The 15657-nt window shown below is 35.8% G+C and overlaps 1 protein-coding gene across 1 annotated transcript; it reads left to right on the top strand.

Annotated features, from left to right (window-relative positions):
• Positions 1 to 1978: 1978 nt before the first annotated feature.
• Positions 1979 to 3654, top strand: LOC110866823 (protein FAR1-RELATED SEQUENCE 5-like). The gene is made up of 3 exons (XM_022115971.1): positions 1979 to 2062; positions 2174 to 2743; positions 3004 to 3654. The coding sequence occupies exons 1-3, from the start codon at positions 1979 to 1981 to the stop codon at positions 3652 to 3654; spliced, it is 1305 nt and encodes a 434-aa protein (XP_021971663.1).
• Positions 3655 to 15657: the final 12003 nt, after the last annotated feature.

Genomic DNA, 15657 nt, shown 5'->3' with positions numbered 1-15657 from the left:
TTGAAAACTCAAAAAGTACAGGGGTATTATCGTCCATACGTTCTAATTACGCAATCCAAATCACTTGTTTTTAGGTGTGTATAATCTAATTCAAATCAACGATTCTGCATATCAATTCCATATTGGATTCAACTTCCTGTTCCTACATATACGACATTATACTCATCTGAATTCTGAATCGATTACAATGTCTACTGAAGGTATATCATAATCATTCTTGATCGATATAATTTATTAATGATTTATTCATGTTATTTTGTTGTTGTTATGTTGATTAGGTCATTCGTCTGCGTTAAATTCAAACAACAACACGATGAATTCGGATTACAGTTCAAGTGTATCTGTTGATCGAGGAAAAAGACCTATGTATGAAGATGATACTTCACAAACGAAATCGCATGATGTTGCTTCTTCGAGTTCTGCTGGTCATTCATCGTCTAATTCTGTTATTCTGCCTTCCGATGGTGTTCAATTTGCCGGTGTAGATCACAGAGGTATAATATTATATGATTAATCTATTACATAAGTGTGTTATATTGTGTTTATGTGTTATATATGATTAATTCTGTTGTTCATATGCTTGTTTACAACCACTGTATGATTTCACATTCGCAACAACATTTTTTACACATGAACTTGAATACATTTAATATCATTACACGTATGTAATACATTATTATGTATTGTACATGTTACATATCATCCACATCATTTAACTATGTGTATGATGCACATGTGTACGTTAAATATGTTATTGTATATTGTTTGTACACACATGATATACATGTATGTGATTTTTTTTGTTATTAGTGTGTATAATGATAATGTCATGTAATACTTCTCATATTATCTTATAGGTCGTGTATCTAGCAAAATATATATCACTCCAGGCGGAACGAGCTATTGGATACCTGATGTTCCTGTTGAATTAAAACATGTTTTAGGTCGTTACTATGATACTTGGGACGATGTTGTCAATATGTATGACACATATGCTGATGCATCTGGGTTTTCTACTCGAATAGGCGCTACAAAACAAGTTCAAGGCATCGTCACACATAGATATATTGTGTGTAACAGGGCTGGTAAACCAAAGCTGCAAGATTTTGACTCGAGTACTTCTATTGCTGTTTCAAATTGTCGTCGAAGCAGGTTCAAAGTGACAAATTGCAAGGCACGTATCAAATTAAGCGTGGATCCTGTAACATCAAAGTTTTTTCTATATGGATTCGTCGAAGAGCACAACCATTCTCTTGTCGATACAGACAACATGGAATTCACGAAAAAAAGAAGGAAGCTCGATTTCTTTGATCAACAATTTATTCACAAGCTAAGCCTAAATAAAATTGGTGCTACTGTTGCACATAGGCTACAATGTTCACTGAAAGGTGGCCACCAGAATGTTCGTGGTACTAAAACAGATTACAAAAATGCTGCTAGGAATATACGGCTTTTTATTGGTGAACGAGACGCACAAATGATTGTCGATACGATGAATGCTCGTAAATCGAATTTGCCCAACTTCTTCTTTGAGTTTACGGTAGTTGGAAATGAGTTAAGGTCAATGTTTTGGGCTGACGATGTGTCGAAATGTAACTACGAGGCATTTGGCGACGTTCTAGGTTTTGATGCAACATATCATACAAACCTGTAAGTTTTTTTTTATTATTTTCAATATGTTATATAACACACATGTAACACTGATTTAATGTATATACGGTATGTAATGTTTTTTTTTCAATGTGTAATACAACCTGCATTATCATATGTATATTTATGACGTGTTTCCTGTTTTTTTTATCAGGTATAAAATGATCTTCGTGCCTTTTACGGGTGTGGACCATCATAAAAAATGTGTGACATTTGGGGCAGGACTTCTATATGACGAAACTATCGAGTCTTACATATGGTTACTTAAAATGTTCCTCAAAGCTCATAAAAACAACTGTTGTTGACCTTAACCGATCAAGACGCATCCATGAAACAGGCTGTTGCTGCTGTCTTTGACAAGACAATACATCGGTTGTGCATGTGGCACATTGTTAAAAAGATACCTGCTAAGGTATGATCACATTCATTGTTAAAAAGATACCTGTTTGTATACTTCACATTATAATATAAATTTGTGTTTTATATAATCTAATTGTGCTAAACTGTTGTTGATAATTTATAGAAATCGGGTGACTCATCATCAAATGCTGATCTACGTAAATCGATACACAAATTGGTATGGAACCTGTTTATCACACCGGCAGAATTTGAAGAAAGATGGCAGATACTTATGAACGGCTTAGAGTTGAGTGATAATAACTGGTTGAATGAAATGTTTTCCATTCGTGATCAATGGGTCCCTTGCTATTTTCGAGAGGTTCCTATGTGTTGTTTGATGAAAACAACGTCTAGATGCGAGAGCTCGAACGCGCTGTTTAAAGTACATTCCGGTGGAACCAATACTTTGGTGCAGTTCATGATGTGTTTTGATACAGCAATCGATGGTCAGCGTCAGAAGCAGCGCCAAGCAGAGTTTGACAGTAACACGACAACGCCGTTTATGCCTAACAAGATTCCTATAGAGATGCATGCCTTTGATATATACACCCGTACAATATTCCTAGAAGTGCAGAAGGAGATTTACAAAGGATTGACACGCTGTTTTATAATTAGATGCGAGGAACTTGATGATATTAAGTTCTATACTATTGCACATACGAACAAGAGTTGCAAAATTGTCAATGAATATAAGGTACCAACATTCTTTTCTTTTCTTATGTTTTTTTATGATGAATTCTGATTTATTCTGACTATTTTATAATATTAACTGCCAATGTATGTGTAATATGTATTAACATTACCATAATGCATTACACATGTGCATACTAACCGTAAGTATATGTTGCACATGTGTATTCAATCCAACCAAACATTTTTTTAACTGTTTGTTGATTTGACATTTTTAAATATACACTTTTTAATTAATCTGACCATCGTTATTTTTACGTGTAGGTTGAACTTGATGTGCGTGATAACACGGTTTCTTGTACGTGTATGTGTTTCACTCGTAACGGCTACTTGTGTAGGCATGTTTTTTGTGTATTCAGGTTCAACCAGATTGATAAGATTCCTGATAAATATCAGTCCAGCCGGTGGGATAGGGATGTGCTTCCAAACAGGGTTCATGCTATTTCAAATAGATATGCAGCTGACAATGACCCAGAGTCTGTAATAAGGAACAAGATATTTGATTTGATTGGTCAGTGTACTATCCGTTTGAGACGTAAACCTGACAAACTGCCTGCACTGTCTACACAAATAAGAGAGATCAGAGATATCATATACGAGGAGTTTCCATCTGAACCAGATTGTAACAATAAGAGTGCGGTTATAAGTGATATCATCGGGCAGCCCGAAAACGTTGAAGTTACTATTCACCCACCACAAGGCATCAGGAATAAAGGGTGTGGCACCAATAAGCGGCTAATTGGTCCGGGAGAGAAAGCTGTAGAGAACCACAAAAAGAACCCGCGTTTATGTCATCGATGTAACAAGTATGTGTATGATCATGATAAACGTAAATGTGTGAAAGTGCAAGCTGCTAAAGAGGCGGCAGCAGCTGCTGCTAAAGAGGCTGCAGCCGTATCTAGTTCTGGCCGTTAAGTTGGCGTTGGTTGTTAATCTGCTGGTTATTATGAATCACGTTTACATACATTTTATGTTTTTTATGTTTTACTCATTGTACGTACTTACAATAATAACTGTGTTTTAGACCTCGTACCTATGTTGATAATTCTGGTTTATGTCATGTTTGACTTTATATTGCATAAATGCAAAATATACTTTCTGGTTTCGATTTAGTTTTTTTATTACACATGTGTATGATAGTTTAATATTACACATGTGCAAAAAGATGTTTTTAAAACTAAATATATTTTTTTTGCTTTTTTTTTGTATTACATATATGTAGTGATTCGTTTTGTATTCAATATTACATCATATGTATTATACCTGTTTTCCTTTTATATTCCACATGTGTATGATATCTTATTATTACATATCTTATTATTACATATGTGCAAATTTTTTTTAACTAAATATGGTTTTTTTTTATTACATATACGTAGTGTCTCGTTTTGTATTCAACGTTACATCATATGTATTATACCTGTTTTCGATTTAGTTTTATATTACACATGTGTATTATATTTTATTATTACACATGTGCAAAATTATGTTTTCCTATAACTAAATATGGTTTTTTGTATTACATATACGTAGTGATTCTTTTATTTTTCTTTTTTTTTTTTGTATTCGATATTACATCATATGTATGATACATGTTTTCCTTTTATATTACACATGTGTGTGATAGTTTATTGTTACACATGTACAAACATATTTTTTTTATAATTAAATATGTTTTTTTTGTATTATATATACACAGTGATTCGTTCTGTATTCAACATTACATCATATGTATGGTACCTGTCAGTGCCATGATTTTTTTACCATACATATGTGTGTGATCAAGGTTTGATTTACACACGTGTGATATATATGTTTTATAGCATACGTAAACTACTAATAAACCACGTATATTGTATGAACCATAGACATATCACTACCTAACGGGTGTAGCCACACATGCTAAACACCTAAGTCATTCAACAGTATAACATGATCTAAACACCAAAAGTAAGGTCTAACAACTTATTACACACGAACATTAGTGATTTGTAACCAACAAAATAAAGTGTTAATGACCGTAACTATCAAGCGACTTTCTTTTTGTCCGCTACTTTCCTCGCATCTTCAATCACCTTTCGTTTGAGCAGATTTGCATCTGAAAGCAGTATCTTCGCAGCATACTTCATTCTGAGAATTTTTATTTGTTCTTGTTGTTCCGATTCTTTATTGTTGAACCCGCAATTAAGTGGCTTGCTACTTCCAAAGTAGGCTTCCATGTGCCTCATGGCAAATATTCCACAATCTGTGAAGTTTTCCCTTGTTCCCCAGTCAATCACTCTTCGTCTCGGGGCTACATGTGGTATAGATAGGGCCTTTGGGTGTTTCACTTCTTTCAAGTAAGTAGAAAATAGGTGCCTCTGCATTCAATAAATCAATCATTAAACATATATTAAATATAACATGCATTACATATATGAATTATACATTAAATTTTCAAGATTGTTGTACACTTACAACTTTACACGGCGTCCCTTTTGATAGAAATTTTGGATTGTCCTTCAGCGAAACCCAACAATTTTCCTTGTGCATGTTGTCAATGACTTCAATAGCTGAACAATTCATGTCAAAGCACACCAGGTAAAAATGGTGGTGTTCAAACATTGGGAAAATGATGACGTCATATGACGTGAGATCCATTTTGTCTAGCTGACCATCTACCACTGCAAGCAAACTGTTTTTAAAAGCTCTCGATCTTGACTCCATCGTTTTTATACCAGTTAGCATCCACGGGATCTGTGTAATAAAATAAAGATAACGTGACCAGTTAGATAATAACTGAAATCGATTGTAAGCAGTCTATGATTCAACAGAAATACTCTCAACAGTTTCTATCCTTTTCAGACTCAGATCTGCAACACAGTTATGATATAAACAGTCTGCAGTTTTTTGTCCGAAATCACAAAATTTTAAGTTCGATTCAGCAACACCCTTAAATACTATCAGCAGCTGACTTATGATTTATCGGAGTTTATAAAATCATAACAGATCTAAATTTCGAGTACAGTTAAATCTGTTTTGGTTTTACTCTGATTTGAATAGTGACGTGTATTTTTTTAATGAAACTCGTTCAAATCAACCAAATTTTAACCGAAAACGATCGAAACAATGATACAATCAATGTAAACATCTTAGAAATCACAAACACCACACTAAAACGATTCGAAATTCACCGAAATCAATCGTTCAGTCCGAAAACAACCGAAATTCGATTCGTTTTCACCGAAACTCGTTCGATTTGCGAGATAAAAAAATGTTGTAGTTCACATGTGTAATATTACACATGTGTATGTGTACTACACGTGTGTATTATTACACATGTGTACGATTTAAAAAAAACATGTAAAAAAAATCACCGAAACAATAACTAATATCAAATTTGTAATTGCCGTACACATAAATATATATATATATATATATATATATATATGCATACACGTATTCCATACTTACAAATGTCGATGAGTAGCAAAATAACCGTCTAGGCGTTCCGGTGCTTTTATTTCTTTCCTGATAGTTCAGCACAGCTGCCCAACAGTCTATAGTGTTTCCATACACTTGTTTTCCCGGTATCATGTGTGTCATCAGGTACGCCTTTAATTGTAATCCATATCCCGTTTCGAAGATTTCTTTGCTGTTATACACAACACGTACGTGTATGTGAACATATTCATGTTATATGTAAACTATTATATTGAACATGTGTTATAATACTTACAAAAATGACGGCTGTACTTCTGACCCTTCTGCTTCCATTTGTTCTTGTTCGTTGTCTATTATGTACACTCCCTTTGATTTTGTTTTCGGTAACTCTTTCTTTGGGGATTTTTTCTTATCTGCTTCACTTTTTTCTTTATCGATCTCCAACATGTACATCCAAACTAGCTGCTCTTCATTTGTCATCAGTTCGTTGATTTCAACTAGTTCACACATACGAGATGGCTCGTCCTCGGATTCTTGTGAGCTAATGCCAAGGCTGAAGCTCGGCTCTGTGTTGTCTCTTTTTTTCCTTTTCTGGCCAATGCTGTCGACCTTTGCAATAATCTCTCCGATATTTTCTTCCACAAATTGGGTCCAGTCACTTTGTGCATTTTGTTCCTCGATATCCACTGTATCTACATATACAGATTTGTATTTGGATACGAAACTTTTTATTTCATGAATATCTGGGAAGGACGAACATGCTTCACAAAAAGCTTTTTCAACCAGTTTTTTGTCACGTGCTATATTCTTGAACAAAGCGTCTAGCTTTGTGACATGTCCCTGTTAAAAAAAACAAATATAACTAATAACATTAAACTTATAACATAACACATACACATGTAATATAACGTTATTTTAATATATCACACTAACCATATTATTCTGAATGAACATGTGAAAAAAATATAATAATAATAATAATAATAATAATAATAATAACAACAACAAAAATAATAATAACAACAATAATAATAATAATAATAATAATAGTAGTAGTAAATAAATAAATAAATAAGAATATAATAAAATAAAATACAATAAACACACGTGTTAATGCAACCGAAATGAAAAACCACTTTTAATGTGAAACTCGAAAACTAACTAAAAAAAAGCGTAAAAAACACACCAATTTTTTTATAGTTTTTTAATTAAAAATCGCTAGTTTTTATATAAATCACAAAAAAAAGTAGTACACATGTGTAATAATACGCATGTGTAGTACACATCATATATATTACACAAGTGCATTAACTTCGGTATGTTAAACATACACGTATGCGTATGCGTATGTGCATATAATGCACATGTGTAATACTGATTATATCCAATATAATATACTAAATATACCATAACTGAATGGACATGTGTAACACATTGCAAATGCATTATGAATGCGCATGTGCAATACATTTGTATATAAAAAAAAATTAGTACACATGTGTAATTATTACACATATGCATTAAATTTGGTATGTTAAACATTCACGTATGCATGTGTGCATATGATACACATATGTGATACTGATTATATCCAATATAAATATATTAGATATACCATATCCTGAATGCACGTAACACATTGCGAATGCATTATGAATGCGCATGTGCGATACATTTTTATATTAAAAAAAAGAAAGAAAAAACTGTGGTATACATGTGTAATAATACACGTGTAGTACACATCATATATATTACACACGTGCAATAACTTCGGTATGTTAAACATGCACGTATGCATATGTGCATATGATACACACGTGTAATACTGATTATATACAATATAATATACTAAATATACCATATTCTGAATGCACGTGTGTAACACACTGCAAATGTATTATGAATGCGCATGTGCAATACATTTGTATATAAAAAAAATTAGTACACATGTGCATTAAATTTGGTATGTTAAACATTCACGTATGCATGTGTGCATAAGATACACATGTGTGATACTGATTATATCCAATATAAATATATTAGATATACCATATCCTGAATGCACGTAACACATTGCGAATGCATTATGAATGCGCATGTACGATACATTTTTATATTAAAAAAAAGAAAGAAAAAACTATGGTACACATGTGTAATAATACACGTGTAGTACACATCATATATATTACACACGTGCAATAACTTCGGTATGTTAAACATGCATGTATGCATATGTGCATATGATACACACGTGTAATACTGATTATATACAATATAATATACTAAATATACCATATTCTGAATGCACGTGTGTAACACATTGCAAATGCATTATGAATGCGCATGTGCAATACACTAAAACAACTCTATGTGTTCAACACATATTAATAATCATTACACACGTTTATATATCATACCGTCAAATCTTGTGGTGTGTCTTTATTTCCCTGTTCATCTTCACTTTCATCCCCATTCAAGTCCAAGTACTGATCCCTCAAACATCCCTTGCCGAAACCTCCGTTTTTTATCTCAAGTTTTGCCCTCGACTGTAATCTTTCCATTGTCCAGAATTTCAATGGGGTTGTCGTGCGTTCTACATTCAACGGTTGTACGTTAAATCTGTCGACATACAACAGCTGCATTTTTTGTTACATTGTATATGAGTTAGTGATGATGTTAATTATCAAAACATATATGTAGTGCATAGATAATAATATATATTATATGATCAAACAACACTTACCACTAAGATTGTCAATGCGCCTGTGAAAAATGAATTCTTATCACATCTTTTCCATCCATTTTTACAGTTTTTGATTAATCGGGTGATGTATGAACACCAATTAATGTCTGACAGGTCGGTATCATCATCGATGTGGTGTAGAAATTCGAGCTTGCACTTCCCATGATCTTGAGCTTCGACAATAGTGGTAATGAATAATGTTAAGAAATCTAGCTTGAACATAATGCCATCATCGTCGCCGTTATCGTGCATCCGGGATACTACTTGAGATGTTGTAACGTAAGACCCTTCATACATGGCTTTCCAACTCTTAGCATTTCCAGTGAAGTTCCTTTTGTACTTGAGAGTTTCCAAAATGACTCCACTGTTTGGTACTCCAAGCAGTTGGTGGATTGAGTCGTCGTCTACCTTAATAATGTCACTTCCCAGATTTATCGCCATTTCTTCGGGATCGAAGTTGTCAACTACGAAGTGGCCAAGTTTTGAAGGAATCCCATCAACTTGGAATGATAGTAATTTTCCAAATCCCAAACTTCTTACAGCATCTCGCTGTTTTTTTTGACAAACCCTTTATTCCCAAATACATCTGTCATGGAGATGTACGTGTTCGTATCGAGCACCATTTAATATTCTCTTCAGACTTACTTTTTTTAACATCTTTATTTTTTGCTGTTGAACGTTTTCTCTTTTTGGCCCCAGCTGAGTTGTATTTGTCTTCTACATACAAATAATAGTTCAGTTATTAAAATGATAAAAACATCACGTTAACATGAATATGAATATTATGTGAACATGAAGTATCTAGGATTGATGAAAACTGGATTGAAACTGATAAACGACTGTAATCACTGTAAACATGCTCAAACAGTTTGATAATCGCACCAAATCAAACCGATATCAATAAAACTTTTCTGAAAACTTTAAAAACTTTCATAGAAACTAACCGGAATCGATTGTGAGCAGTCTATGATTCAACAAAAATGATCTAAACTCAACAGATTTACATCGAAATCATTGATAAATCTCAACAGTTTATGTCTTTTTTTATATTCAGTTCTGCGGCACAGTTATAACATAAACAGTCCGCTGTTTTTGTCCGAAATCACAAAATTTTGTCCGCAGTTTATAAATTACAAACATCACACCGAAACGATTCGAAATTCACTGAAAATTAATCGATTCAGTCCGAAATCAGCCGAAATTCGATTCGTTTTAACCAAAACTCATTCGATTAGAACGATGATTACACATTTACAATGATTATCGCGATAAAAAATATTGTAGTGCACATGTGTAATATTACACATGTGTATGTGTCCTACACGTATGTATTATTACACATGTGTCATTATTACACATGTGTCCTCCCCGTGCATAACATATACGTGTGCGATACGTTTACATTTGATTACACGTGTGTATTTCAATACAAACATATAATAAGTTGTAAGGGGCCCCAAAGTTGTCATTAATATCATGCTAATGTACAGTTAATAACACATGTGTAATACTACATACTATTCAACACATGTAATATATCACATATATATAACACGTGTAATATACACGATGTCTAACCTTTGTTTGCAGATTTATTAATTTTATCCTTTGACACGTTCGGGGGTCTCCTTGCTTTCTTGAGTATAGCATTTGTGTCTGTAAACAATAAGAACATATATTTTAACATTATTACAAATATCAATCGTAGTGGTTTTTTTCAAAATAAACTAATGTGCATGTTTAACTGTTACAAAATTATAACATACCAACTTCTTTGTCGCTAGCAGCTTTGTTTTCATTGGTTTGATTTTCAACTTTGTTTTCGGCTTCGTCCACGTTTATGTCTTTAACTTCTTTGATCTTATTTTCAGCGTTGTTTTCCTTGTTTTGCACTTCAACCATTTTCTTGTTTCCGTCTTTTGGTTTATTGATGTGTGTAAAATGCAACATATAAATTACATCAAATGAGGCATAAAACTAACCCTTTTTAAGTACTAATGTTGGAAAAAGAGTGTTTTTGTCTTCCTTTTGTATTTTCAGGATTAAATGAGCTCAAATTCACAAAAGAAGCAAAAAGACAGCTAATTCTAACATAAATACAAGAAAAGGAACAAAAGTAGACTGCCCGAACCCTCAACGGCATCCTCCCAAGCAAAAAAAAAGAGAAAACAGAAGCCTGAACACGCCCCGTGCTCAGCCAGCACGGGGCCGTGCCCAAGAAGCAGCAGAAAGACAAACCTGTAGAAGCTTCGATTGCCCACCACGGGGCCGTGTCCAGTGAGCACGGGGGCATGGCGAAAGTACAGCAGGCGCATTAATTGTAATTGCGAATTACAATTAATGAAGAGAGAGAGAGTGTCAGACGGGCACGGGGGCGTGTCCAGCGAACACGGGGCCGTGCCCAGCCTTCTGTTCAGCCTATAAATAGGAGTGCCTGGTTTCATTCCAACTCATCCCTTGGTACACCACCTCTCTCACACTTCATCCACCACCCACCACCACCATAACACCATCATCCATTGTCCATCGTAGAGTGTGTGAGTCGTCTCGGGATCCAAGATTGATCGTAAGAGTTCTTGACAATCAAGGCCATGTTTGCCTAAGTCTCTTATATCACTTGGTGAAGACAAGTGTTTAGTATAATACTTTTTATTTTTAATCTTTTGCACTTTTTATTTGGTTTTGTATTAATGACTTTAATAATTAGTTGCCTATGTTGAAGGTGATCCTTCCTTATCGTTTGTCCGTGGTGTCTTGGCATTATTTTACTGTCTATATAAAATAAAAGATTTTCACCATTCATATCTCCACGGTCTATATGGAGGTATGTTGGCTACCTGGTCGGGGGTTAAGGGAATGGTTTGATAAGGGTCTTGCCCTTGTTCAGCGTTTAGAGGTCCTGCAAGGGACCTGGGTCAAATCTAGTAGGATCTCCTTCAATGCCCATAGGTATTGGATGGCGGGGATCCAAACTCTTTGACCCCCTCATAAGTTAACTACTATTAATACTATAACCCGGCTATTTAGGACTGTATCCCTGCTGACTCAGACTACTTAGCCGAGGGTAACGTCACCGCCAAAAGCGGGGCCTACCACAATTTGCATTAATAACTTAATTCATTATCTTCCAATAATCCAACCCTTTAGGATTGTATCCTTGCTGACTCAAACTACTGGGTTGAGGGTAACGTCGCCTTCAAAAGAGGGGCCTACTACAATAACTAAGATAATCTCTTAAACAAGTGCAAAAGTGCGAAAATAATCAAAGGTTATACTAATACACGAGTCGGATCCAAGTGATTCATCTTGTCTATCTGTTTTTATTTTATTTTATTTTTCAGCATTTAGTTAGTTTTTATTTTCTTAGTTTAAAAATCTTTTTCTAACTTTTTGATTTGATTAGACGTTGAGGATAAACCGGTACTAAAAGCTCTTGTGTCCTTGGACGACCTCGGTATCTTACCAACACTATACTACGTCCACGATTGGTGCACTTGCCCATATGTGTGTTTAGTGTTAGTAAATATCGTGTTTTATAAATTTAAAACTTGGCTAAAAGTGTAAAAGGGCATAAAATATACATCAAAAATATATTACACTACACGCACATCAAGTTTTTGGCGCCGTTGCCGGGGACACAAGGATTTTAAGAAAGTTAGGAATCAACGGCCTAATCATATTTTTATTTTTCTTTTAAATTTTTAGGATTTTTCAAAATTTTTCAGCTTCTGCAGAGCTCAGCACAGGTCGTGCCCGCTGAACACGCCCTCGTGCTCAATCATTGGAACTGGCAATCCTGTTTTAAGTCAGACAGTAAGCTGAACACGGGACCGTGCTCACTCAACACGCCCCCGTGCCCAAGATTCTCTTACTGAAAACAGAACCGTTAGATCCTGGCGGTTGGTAATTTCTGACATAAACATGAGTGATAGTAATTCTTTTTACTTTCGGCACTCTTATGGTATGTGGTGTCAATTATGTGGAGGCGAACATGAAGAATTAAAATGTTATTTTCTAAATTATAGGCCCCACTATATAGACCCACCGATTCCTTATAACCTTAAGAGGGGCAAAAGTAAAAATAAGCACTATCTCTCCCTCGAATGCGCCCAGCCAGATATTCTAGGGGAAATGCTCCTTAACGAGCTATTTCAACTAGAAGAACTAATTCTAAATTGGTCAAAAGAACTTAGGAAGGATTTTATTGATCCGCCCCAAGACGATGACCATGAAGAAATGTTGGAACCGCATTCCGACAACCTCGTTGCTCCCGAAAATACCTTCATACCTAGAAAAGACTTGGACGATAGTCGTCCCTGTGCCGATTGTGCCGTGAAGGACTCTCCATCGACTTCGTTTGGTGCATACATAGACCTGAGCGATTCGGCATACACCTTCTTTAACGAGAGCCCGGGAAAGGGTTGGACTTGTCCACCTAGAATGAAAATAGGAATTACCCTCACCGACAACCTATTGCATTCTCGCCTTAGTATAGGACAATTAAGGTATCTTAGGCACTTTGGGGTTGTTCCATCCAGTAAGGAACCACCCGATATCAATAAGATCCTTAGGGACAACAAAACTCCATAAGACAGCCTCCAGACACGGGGCCGTGTCCGGTCAACACGCCCCCGTGCTCACCTAAAAGATTCTCTACTGATTATGTCAGAATACGGACAAAATGTGTCATGATTTTCTCTGCACACGGGGCCGTGTCCAGCGGACACGGGGCCGTGTCCAGCGCGCTGTCGTTTTCTTTAAATGCAGCCTGATTCCTGCTCATTTTTGACCACCTCACTAAGACAGAGATTCCTGGGATCTTCACCAATACCATCCTAGGTAAGTGCTAAAAGAAGGTTCCCAAGGACCATCTTGTCCCTTCCACTTTTGTTCATTTCCCCTTCTTTCAAAAAATTTTTCAACATCTCCTCCATGGAAGCTTAGAAACTTCATGATTCCAACCTTCTATGTGGAGTTTGTAAGATTATTTGCTACGGATTCTTGTTTAAAGTTAGTTGTATAACTTTGTTTTAAATTATCTAAGCTTAAACCACAGTTAAAAATCATGAAAATAATTTAAAACCCCAAGAATCCTTAGCCAAAAATCCTGCAGACAACTGAACACGGGGCCGTGCTCAGCGAGCACGGGGCCGTGTTCGAGGTACTGTTTTGCAAAAATTTAGCTTTCTTCGGTTTCTTTCACAGAAAATGGCCAGCAGAACAAGCGGATCATCTTCAAGAGGTAACCGAAATGGGAGAAGGTCGGCCACAGCAGAAGACTCCCTGGTAAACTACGTTTACGCCTTGAGGGACGCCATAGACGAAATGACGGGAGTAGAGGAAGCGTTAGTGGACCGTATTAACCATCTGACGGTGGGGTTAGAAGGCTGTCTTCGAGAAGTAAACCTCTTGCACCAGAGGTTAAACCTTCTCGCTTCCCCGCCTTTGGTTCCCATAATAACCCAAAGAGCGTGGAACATAGTGCCCGAGGTCATCATTCCGGCCGAATGGTATGCCATGCACCAAGAGCCTCCGCAAAGGGTGGTGCAGGGAGTCCCGGTAAATGTTCCTCCTCAAGCCACTGAGGAAAATGAAGCCGCTTTCTTCCTTCCAGGGGAGATAGAAGAATGGCTTTGAACAATATCCGAGGAACCATCGGCTAAAGGTCTTACTACATCGGGAAACTATTCCCGAAATTTTCCTAAGAAGTAGAACCCTTTATGATAACCTCGTGTATCTCCTTACCTATTTAGTTAAGTTTTTATTTTGTTTTAATTAGAAACTATATGTATCTCTCTATGGTTGCAATGAAATGATGGTTTCTAAAGTTTGATGGTTTATAATAAATAAAACACACTCACGGTGGTAAAGGATGAAAAAGGGAACGAGAAAAATGGCCCCATGCACAAGAACGAAGCAATCCGACACAAATCTCCATTACAGAAGGCTCAACACGGGCCGTGCTCAACCAACACGGCCCCGTGCTGAGCCACCTGCAGAAAAACGCCCAGTTCAGGTAACTGGACACGGGCCGTGTTCACCAGACACGCTCTCGTGTCCAGGCTTCTGTCTCATTTCTTTAATTTCTGTTACTGGCACCTGAACACGGGGCCGTGTCCGGTCCCCACGGGGTCGTGTCCAGACTACCAGTAACATAAATCTTTGCTTTTTAACACCACATTACACATCCAATCAACCTAAAAATTTATTTTTGGGACACATTGAGGACAATGTGTAATTTAAGTGTGGGGGGGAGCTAACACCTTGAAATTTTGCAAGCCCTAACAACAATCCTTACACAAAACTCTATTGGAACCGCTAAACACCCCAATTTTTTTTTTTTTTCAAAATTTTCATTTTTTTTACTTGTCTAAAGTTTAAGTTAGAAATCCTAAGATTAATAAGGTTATATTTTTATAAATTTTACAACCGAGAGCGTCGTGATAACAAGAACCAACATAAGAAAATTATGAAACGGCATAACAAGTCTAGTTAAAATTTGATTATATATACTTGATCACATTAAAAACCCATTCCCACAAAAGTGAGTTTTGAGCCTTTATTGAGCATACAAATTTACATCCTTAGACTAAATGCTCATTTTTCGTTTCTTGTGTGAATAGCCGCTTGGTTCTTACAACTCTAGAACTTGCCACGACGATTCATTCCCGGTCCTTACCAACTAAAACCCAAGTAAGTAAATGATGGAGGCATTAGGACCAACCATTTTTCTTTCTACACCATTATTTTTC

This window comes from Helianthus annuus, chromosome 14, assembly GCF_002127325.2.
Source record: "Helianthus annuus cultivar XRQ/B chromosome 14, HanXRQr2.0-SUNRISE, whole genome shotgun sequence".
Lineage (NCBI taxonomy): Eukaryota > Viridiplantae > Streptophyta > Magnoliopsida > Asterales > Asteraceae > Helianthus > Helianthus annuus.
This window is presented reverse-complemented; position numbering and strand designations above follow the sequence as displayed.

Bases quoted from the DNA above. Each gene is read 5' to 3' on its own strand.
- LOC110866823 (XM_022115971.1), top strand. From the start codon at position 1,979: ATGAAACAGGCTGTTGCTGCTGTCTTTGACAAGACAATACATCGGTTG. The intron at 2,063-2,173 runs GTATGATCACAT...GATAATTTATAG, and splicing joins TTAAAAAGATACCTGCTAAG to AAATCGGGTGACTCATCATC. The intron at 2,744-3,003 runs GTACCAACATTC...TTTTACGTGTAG, and splicing joins AAATTGTCAATGAATATAAG to GTTGAACTTGATGTGCGTGA.